At 57.7% G+C, this 9,405-nt stretch overlaps 1 protein-coding gene across 2 annotated transcripts in view; it reads right to left on the bottom strand.

Annotated features, from left to right (window-relative positions):
- Positions 1–9,405, bottom strand: part of KCNIP3 (Kv channel interacting protein 3, calsenilin) — a 90,550-nt gene that overhangs the window by 31,091 nt on the left and 50,054 nt on the right. The window contains exon 1 of one of the 2 annotated variants that reach the window (XM_011956499.1): positions 9,268–9,399. The exons of the other annotated variant lie outside the window; for it this stretch is intronic. Within the exon in view, the coding sequence (XP_011811889.1) occupies positions 9,268–9,370 (103 nt within the window). The 5' untranslated portion in view covers positions 9,371–9,399. Of the gene's footprint in view, positions 1–9,267; positions 9,400–9,405 lie in introns of those variants that run through there. 2 annotated transcript variants of the gene reach the window in all.

Below are 9,405 nucleotides of genomic sequence, written 5' to 3'. Positions count from 1 at the left end.
GGACATGGATGAAGCTGGAAACCATCTTTCTCAGCAAACTATGGCAAGGACAGAAAACCACCGCAAATTCTCACTCATAGGTGGGAACTGAACAATGAAATAACTTGGACACAGGGTGGGGAACATCACACACTGGGACCTGTCGGGGGCTGGGGGGCTGGGGGAGGGATAGCATGAGGACAAATACCTAATGTAAATGATGAGTTGATGCGTGCAGCAAACCAACACGACACACGTATACCCTATGTAACAAACCTGCACGTTGTGCACATGCACCCTAGAACTTAAAGTATAATAATAATAATAATAATAAAAAAGAAAGCGCCTCCTCCGTGCCCGATGCTGCCTTGCAAGACCTGTGCACACTCACACACGCAATCTCCACAGCGGCTCAGGGCAGGGGTCCTCTCACTGTGGGCTTGGACCAGGGCAGGCAGCCCACGTTGGGCTCCTGACACCTGTCCTGTAAGAGGCCGGGACACACATGACCATCTCCTGGCTCTGCCGCTCCCTGGCTCTCAGCTTCCTCGTTGATGAAACGAGCCTGCTGATGAGGACAAGATTGGGATATGCACAAAGTGCCCCCAAAGAGACAGCACTCTCTGGAGGTTGGTTCCTATCACTGTCATCAGCATCCCAGATCTGGAAAGCCTGCCCAAGGAGCTGCAGGAGACCTGAGGGACTAGCAGTTTACAGGGCAGCAGGCCCAGCCAGGGAACAGGGCATGCAGCACACCCAGAGCATCACCACTGGCCCCAGCAAAAGTGGGAGAGGGTGTTGGGGGGAAGGAGAGCAAGAGAACGAGCAGGAAGGATCACAAAGGCCCGTTGGGCCTGCTCCAAGCCAAGAGATGGCTGCGGATCCAGCAGGCCCCAAGGTCACCTTTGTAAGACCAGGCCCCTGGTGGTCCCCTTGGCCCTGCAGTTAGAGACGCTTTCAGGGCAGGTGCGCAGAGGGTGGGTGCAGAGTGTTTGGGGTCACCTCCCAGGAGGGAGGAGCAAGGGCAGTCGACCGGACCCTGCACATCCTGGTTCTAGGCATTCTCCTCTTCCCCATCACACCTCACACCTCTGCTGTCTCTGCTGCTCAGGTCACTCCTAAACCATAGGGTCCCACAACCCAGTCTCCCTGCCTCTGCCCCAGCCAGAGGGACCCTCCCTGCAGAGGGCACCGTCCCAGAGCTTCTCTACAGGTAGGGCCAAGACTCCGTGTTACCTGTGCTGCCTGGCATAAAATGTGTGTTCAATAAGTGTGCTATGGTGGCATGTAACTTAACATTGATTGAACACCCGCTGCTTGCCAGGCAGTGTTGGGCATACTGTGAGGCCCTAAGTGTAGAGAGACACGCCCCTGCTGCTCTGAGAGAGCCCACGGCAGGGCGGGACAGGAACACAGAAAATCTGAGGGCAGTGGATCTAACACAACCTGAGAGGGCAGGGAGAGAGCAGGGAGAGGGCAGGGTCTGGGAGAGTTCCCAGGGGAGACGGTGCCTCTGCTCCCCGCCCCTCACTTACAGGTGAGGAAACCACTCAGACAGAAGTGACCTGTCCACGTGAAGTGGCACTCCCAGCCCTCGGCCAGCGCTCCTTCTAGGACAGCGTCCTCCGCTTCGGTGCTACTGACACAGGGTCAGATACCTCGCTGTGCTGGGGCCATGCTGCACGCTGCAGGATGGTGAGCAGCACCCCTGACCTGTACCCCCCGATGCCAGTAGCACCTCCCCAGCTGTGACAACCAAAAATGTCTCTTGCCATTGCCAAATGTCCCTGCTGGGTAAAACTGCCCTTGGTTGAGAGTTGCATGGAAATCTGAGCTGAGCTAAGAGAAGCAGCGGCCAAAGCCGAGCCTCATGCCACAGATGTGGTCACAAAGCTCTGGGCTGGGGCTGCACCTGCCTCGCCCGCCCGCACCCACTTCTGCCTGCCCTCCCCGTCTGAAGTTCTGAGACCCGAGTTCCTCTTTCAACTTTTCCAAAGTGTTTTTGGCTCAGCACCCCCTCTGGCTAAAGTGGATACTGGGAGGTCTTATTATCTTTATTCTACAGAAGAGGAAGGTGAGGCTCAAGGAGGTTAAACATAGAGAAGTCACCCTGTAAGCAGGTGGCCAAGCCGGGCTGGAACGGAGGGAAGCCCAGTGTGCTAGACCAGGCAGGGCCTGCAGGCCGGGATGCCCGGCTCCAGCCCAATGCCAGCTGCTCTCACTCTGGCCTCTGAATCCGATCTGATCCCAGAAGGCCCTTCGTGGGGGAGGTGAACTGGACGACACGGCCACGTCCAGTGAGGGGCCTGGTGTCGGCTGCTCTCCCGCTGGGATCAGTTCTGTGTGGAGTGGTGGGGGAGGCCCCCACCCAGCTTCTCCGCATGGAAAGCATCTCTTTCTCTTCCCAGGGCCTTGCCTCCTGCACAGTCTTGGCAACTCACTCACTCTGTGCCTAGGGCTCAGTCCTCCCACTAGGAGATACCCCTGCCCCAGTCAGAATGCAATCCCACCCAGCTGCGAGGATTACAGCTCCCACCCCAGCACACACTCTCAGTGTTTGCTCACTAACCCACGTGGCTAACGATGGGACTATAGCCATTGGGACAGAGTGCCAGGTTTAGGGGGCAGATGCCTGGGAACCCCCAAATCACTGAAGCAACAACCTGACAGGCTGCACACCCTCTTCAGCCACGGACAGGAGGCCTCCTGCAGGGCGACCAGACTGTTATCAACTCCACACAGGAAAGTGTCTGCCTTCCTCTCTCCCTCCTGGCATGTCTGGTAAACAGTTGCGATGAGCAGGGGAGGTGTGGCATTGCCAGTGGGTCAGGGCCCCGGTAGGCCCCCTGGCCAGCCTTTAACTGGCAACAGGATGTCCCTGAACTGGAAGGCAGGGGAGGGAGAGCTGGGGGGAAAGGCAGGGGAGGGAGGGCTGGGGGGAAAGGCAGGGGAGGGAGGGCAGGAGAAGGAGAGCTAGGGAGGGAGGGAGGACTGGAGAGGACGGGCTGGGGGGAAGTTGGTCGGGGAGGCATGGAGATTCCAGGAAGGGCTGCTAAGTCCGGTGCTGGGTCTCGTCCTCAGGTGACCTGGAGCCTGGATGTTCGGAGTCCACAATCAGCTCGGCAGCAGCCTCTGACCCCAGGACCACTCCCTCCCTCCCCTGGCCTCTAAGACACAGCTCTCCAGTGTTCCGGACCCTGCTCTTTCTCCCTGACCTGTTAACAAATGCTGGAGGGCCCCAGGTTGGGCCCTTGAATCTGGTCCCCTTTCTATCCTACCCACTTCTTGTTTGTTTTTTGTTTGTTTGTTTGTTTTGAGACAGAGTCTTGCTCTGTTGCCCAGGCTGGAGTACAGTAGCATGATCTCGGTTCACTGCAATCCGGGTTCAAGTGATTCTTTTGCCTCAGCCTCCCAAGTAGCTGAAATTACAGACACCTGCCACCATGCCCGGCTAATTTTTGTATTTTTAGTAGAGATGGGGTTTCACCATGTTGGTCAGGCTGGTCTTGAACTCCTGACTTCAAGTGATCTGCCCTTCTCAGCCTCCCAAAGTGCTGGGATTATAGGCCTGAGCCACTCCACCTGGCCTGTCCCACCCACTTCTCTGGTGACTCCCCCAGTCTCACAGTGCTATATCCCCACATTTGCCAGTGGCCTGTAACATTCTTTCTCAGCCAGACTACTCTGATAAATTCCTGATACGTACACCCCTACACCTCCTTCATGGCTCCACTTGGACCTCTTTTGTTGTAGAGACAGGGTCTTGCTATGTTGACGAGGTTGGTCTGGAACTCCTGGCCTCCCGTGAGCCTCCCACCTCAGCCTCCCAAAGTGCTGGGATTACAGGCATGAGCCAGGGAGGTCTCTGCAGGTCTCTGAGCCACACAGCTATACGATAGTAAATTTGTTTTGGTTTCAGGAATGAAACCAAATCATCTGGGACCTTTAAAAAATACCCGCCAGGCCCACCCTGGGGCACTGAACCCTATATCACTGGGTAGAACCCAGGCACTGCAATTTTTAGGAGTTTCTTGGGGGACTCTCTGCCCTGGGCCCCCCATCAGTCCCTTTCTCTGGGTGACTTCATGGGGGAGCCACTGCAGCCACTTCTGAATCTGTGGGAATCTGTCACAGCAGTGAAAGAAAATTAATACATCCCAAACTTATCAGGTCCAAATAGAGCTGCTGACCTTCCCACAAACCTGCACCCCGCCCCAGGCTTCCCCATCTCAACAGATGGCCGCTGTACCTTCTAGGTGCTCAGGCCCATCTTCCAGACTCCTCCCTTCCTCTCATGCCCCACTGCAAACCAACAGCTCTCCCTGGGAAATACATCTGGAACCGGCGACTTCCCCCAACCCCAATGCTGTCTCCCTCCTGAATGGCTGCAAATGCCTCTCATAGGATCTGCTTCCCCTGGCGCCTTGCACCCCAAGTCTGCTCTCAACACAGCAGTCAGTGGGACCCTGCGGAAAGGCAAAGCCACTTCACTCCTCTGCTCGGAACCTTCCGATGACTCTGGGTTTCAGTAAAAGCAAATGTCCTTGCGGAGGTCCACCCCTGGCCAGGGCAGTAGTCTTCAGGCTTCAGTATGTCCCCAGCACCTGGAGCTGGGGAAGAGAGAAGTTGCTGGGCCCAAGCCCAGACTTTCTGAGCCTGCAGGTTTGGGGTAGGGGCCTGAAGATGCATTTCTTTTTTTTTTTTTTTTTTTTTTTTGAGACGGAGTCTCGCTCTGTTGCCCAGGCTGGAGTGCAGTGGCACGATCTTGGCTCACTGCAAGCTCCACCTCCCGAGTTCACGCCATTCTCCTGCCTCAGCCTCTGGAGTAGCTGGGACTACAGGCACCCGCCACCATGCCTGGCTAATTTTTTGTATTTTTAGTAGAGATGGGGTTTCACCGTGTTAGCCAGGATGGTCTCGATCTCTTGACCTTGTGATCCGCCCGCCTTGGCCTCCCAAAGTGCTGGGATTACAGGTGTAAGCCTCTCCGCCCAGCCCTGAAGATGCATTTCTACCAAGCTCCTGGGCTGCTGCTGCTGCTGACCCACAGCACACGTTGAGAGTCCCTGTCCTCGAAGGCCTTGCGCCTCAACTCCCAACTCTGGCTTCAGAGTTCGCTCACCACTGATGACACTGAACCCTGCTCAGGAGAAGTGGCTGCAGTGACTCCCCCATGAAGTCACCCAGAGAAAGGGACTGATGGGGGGCCCAGGGCAGAAACTCCTAAAAATCCTAGTGCCTGGGTTCCACCCAAAGATTTAGGGTTCGATGCCCCAGGGTGGGCATGGCAGAGATTTAGGGTTTGATGCCCCAGGGTGGGCACGGCAGGTAGTTTTAAAAGTTCCCAGATGATTACAATGATGATGTGCAGCTCGGTGAAGAGACCACTGGCCCCCCACCTCCACTGCCACTGCTCCGCACTCACTTGGCTCTACCCACTTACCCTGATGACACTGAGCACACCCCACCTCAAGCCTCTGTACTCTCTGCAGCAGCCCCCACCCCTGCTGCTCTGGGCCCCCTGCTCTGTGCCCATCCAGGCAGTAGCTCTCACAGGACCTGGCCTCAGGCTCGCCAGCAGGGGCTGAGACAGAGGGGACAGAAGAAGGCTCCAGCTCTCCCTGTTGGTCAGCAGCTTCCCTCATGAATTTAACAAATTCTCCCCAAGCTGCCGCCTGGTGCCAGGCACTGGTCTAGGCACAGGGTGCTAATGTGAGCAGAAGAAAGTCCCTGCCCTCATGTGACCCGCAGCTGGGGGAGAAAGACCATGAACTAATGATAAAGAAACTGAGATGCCGGGTGCGGTGGCTCATGCCTGTAATCCCAGCACTTTGGGAGGCTGAGGCGGGTGGATCACGAGGTCAGGAGATCGAGACCATCCTGGCTAACATGGTGAAACCCCCGTCTCCACTAAAATTACAAAAAAAAACTAGCCGGGCATGATGGCGGGCGCCTGTAGTCCCAGCTACTCGGGAGGCTGAGGAAGGAGAATGGCGTGAACCCGGGAGGCGGAGCTTGCAGTGGGCCGAGATCGCGCCACTGCACTTCAGTCTGGGCGACAGAATGAGACTCCGTCTCGAGAAAAAAAAAAAAAAAGAAAGAAACTGAGATACCCAGTATCTTAAGGGAGTGACAAGGCTGTGGGGAAAAATCAAGCATGTAAGGGAGTCTCGGCTCCTACAAGGAATGTGCTAGGAGCCCGGAACCACAGAGGGACAAGGAGGACCTTTATGTCACCAGCACATCAGGGATGCTGCCCGCCGGGGCCCACCAACACCCTCCACCAGCAAGGCTCCACGGAGAGCCACAGGGGTGAGCCTTCGAGCACTTGGGGAACACAGATCCCCTTGAGAACCGTATTTCAGTACTCCAGGAAGAAGCACCAAACACTCAATCTTGCCCATAATTTCAGGAGCTTTATGGACCTTCTGGGCTGGGACCCCACTGTGTTAAATATGGAGTGTCAGGCACCACAGCCCTTCAGACACAGACCCCACCCCCACCCTGCCCCACAGGGTCCAGGTCCCAAAGCCAAGACGAGATCCCCTTGATGACCCTCAGGGCCACCCCAGCAGCTTCAGGCTCTCGCACCCTTGCCGAGGTGAGGCTCGTGGATGGCAGGCAGCTTCTTCATCTCTGATATCCCGTAGGTTACCAGGGAAGGAGAAATCCTAATTAAGCAGACAGGATGAGGACTGCCTTTCTACCACCCAGGGTCTGTCACACTGAGGCTAGCCTGGCCTCTGGCCAGGCCCATGCCCTGCTGCCCACTGATTTGCCCTGGTGGTCAGGACAGCCATGCCACCACCCCGGGCTCAGCCCCCTTTTCCATGGATCAAGGGGTGAGCTTCCTGTTCCATTACTGCTCAGGAAAAGTGACTGCGGTGACTCTTCCATGAGGTCATCCAGGGAAAGGGACTGATGGAGGACCCAGGGCAGAGAGGAAGGCTTTTTGACTGCTGCATGTATTTCTAGAAGGCTGCGTCCCCAGAACCCGGATCCATTAGTTCCTAGCAATCCCCAGGGCACCATAACTCTGGTCTGTTACAGATGAGAACCACGGAGGCTCAGAGAGGACAAGAGACCCCTCTGACTACACACGCGCAGGCTCGGAGTGGAGCCGGGCCAACAGTCCCCTTCCGGCCCCCAGCGGCACTGAGGATAGCTCACATCCAGGCTGCTGGGACAGCCTGGGCTCCTCACAGCTCATCTGACAGTTCCTTAGACACTGCCTGGCCAATGGGAGCTTCCAGGCCCTCGGCTGGCTGACACCATTCCCCACCAACAGAACATCTGGAACTCACAACCCCCTCCTTCTGACGGGGGTGGGGGTGTCCGAGTGAGAGAATGGCTCACTCAGTGCTGTTACTGTACCACTGACACACTCATCGCTAGTATCCCTGATAAGGATGGCTCACAAAGCCTGCACATTTACTATCCGTGCAAACCCCACCAACTGCTTCAAGCCCGCCACAGCCCTAGGGAGCAGGAATTCTTATTGGCCCCACTTTACAGATGGTGAACTGAGGCTCGGACTGTTTCAGGGATTTTTACAGCCAGTTTATGAAGGCGACAGGATCCCAGGATAGGCCTAGCTGACTCTGAGGCTCTGAGCTCCCCCAACTGGATCAAGACCCCAGAACTCCAGGGGTATGAGTGGGCACATGCACCAGAACACAGAGATTCACGGGAGCCTGAATGAGGTTTTTGGCAGGTAGAATAAACCATCTGTTGTCCTGTGCATACTGTCCACCTTGCAAAGAAATCCCTCCTCAGAAATCACAAAGGCAAACTTCACACTGCCCCTGACTGGGTGAGCCTGCTGTTAGGAAGGTCGGAGGTACTAAGTGAAGTGAGGCTGGCTGTTGCTCCTGGCCACTGGAGGCCCCGAGGATCAGGGAAGAGCAATGAAGAGATCACAGCTTCCCTGGGCACCAGCCACCCTCCACGCCCACCCCAGGCTCCAGATGGGGAAAGAAAATGGGACAAGAGGACAGGGGACGGCACTGCCTGCAGGACGCACGGTCCTCTGAGGCACGGCAGCACAGGACACTCACCCCTCTACGCTCTGCCCCAATCCCAGCACCTGTATTTCCCACCAAGTTCCCTGTCACACATTCCCCTGCCAGGGCCAGCATCTGGCCGAGTGAAGGCCCAGCCTGGGCCACTTTCCTCCCCATCTCCAATCCAAAGCTCCTGGTGCCACCCCTCTGAGCCACCTGGAGCAAGCCCCTTCTCTCTGGGCCTCATACACTCACCAAGAGACAAGGTGTGGCAGAGTCCAGTGGCTTGTCAGTGGCATGTGGCCGTGGACTTTGGGAAAAGAGCTAGCCCTGGACCCTGAAGGCAGAATGGAGGGAAGCCTTGCTTCCTGCCCCTTCTCGCCCTCAGCAGCCCTTCACAGGGGCTCGGGGCACATCCCCATGCCCGAAGGGTTGCTGGGCAGCTCCCAGGCAGGGGCAGGCTCTCTCTCTCTCATCCTCAGGCCTCTGGGTCTCAGTACTGAGAGTTGGAGCCCGGCAAGGTCAGCAGAGTGCTGGGGCAGGCAGGATGCCCATGTCCTCGGAGAGGGCAGCAGCGATGAGAACAGGATGAGCTAGCCCCTTCCCCAGGGTCCAGAGGTGCGGGGCCTCTTTGAACAGGGGGCAACCTCCATCCCTGGCTTCAGGGTCCCCTTCAGAACCAGGTGTGCCATGGAAGGGCCCCAGGGGGCCCGTCAGTGTCTGATCCTAGTGTGGGTCTGTCTCCTCAGTTAATATTTTATTGGGACAGAAATGTGGCGCCTGCGGGTTTGGTTACTGATCCCATGGGCTTGAACCTTGCTTGGGGAGGGGTAACTGGATACCAGGTGGCGGGCGAAAGGGGAGACCCCATCACACGGCAGAGGCCTCAAATCTCTCCCTATCGCCAGGTGCCCTGGGCTGAGGGTCCTTCCTGTCCTCTGCACCCTGCGCCACCTCCCACTACAGGGCGGCCCAAGCCGGTGTGCTCACCAGGGGCGCTCGGACTGCAGGCCTAGGACAGCAGGGGGTGTCCGCTAACGGTGTCACCAGGCGCCTCGCTCACACCCAGCCCAAGCGCTGCGGCTTCGTCCCCTCTGGGGCTCCCTGGAGCCCGGGCCCTCTACGTCTCCTTATTCCCAGGCCCAACCCTCCGGAGCCGGGAGGGGGCGGCGGCCCAGGCCGCTCCTCGCCAGACCAGTGCACCCCGGCGTGCGGGTGCCGGTCCCTCCCTCCAGACCACGGGTCTCCCGCGGAGGCGGCGGAGGGGCGCGTGGCCACGCGTTACCTTCCATGGATATGGGCTCCAGAATGCCGAACTGCTTGAGGACGGCGATGAACAGCAGCACCACCACGGCCATGGCGCACAGCTCCATGCCCTGGATGCCCATGGCGAGCCGGGCTGCCTGGGGCCCTGGGGCCCGGG

The sequence above is a fragment of the Colobus angolensis genome, unplaced genomic scaffold (genome assembly GCF_000951035.1).
Source record: "Colobus angolensis palliatus isolate OR3802 unplaced genomic scaffold, Cang.pa_1.0 Scaffold42, whole genome shotgun sequence".
NCBI lineage: Eukaryota > Metazoa > Chordata > Mammalia > Primates > Cercopithecidae > Colobus > Colobus angolensis.
Note: the sequence above shows the minus strand (reverse complement) of the source record. Positions and strands in the feature narration are given on the sequence as shown.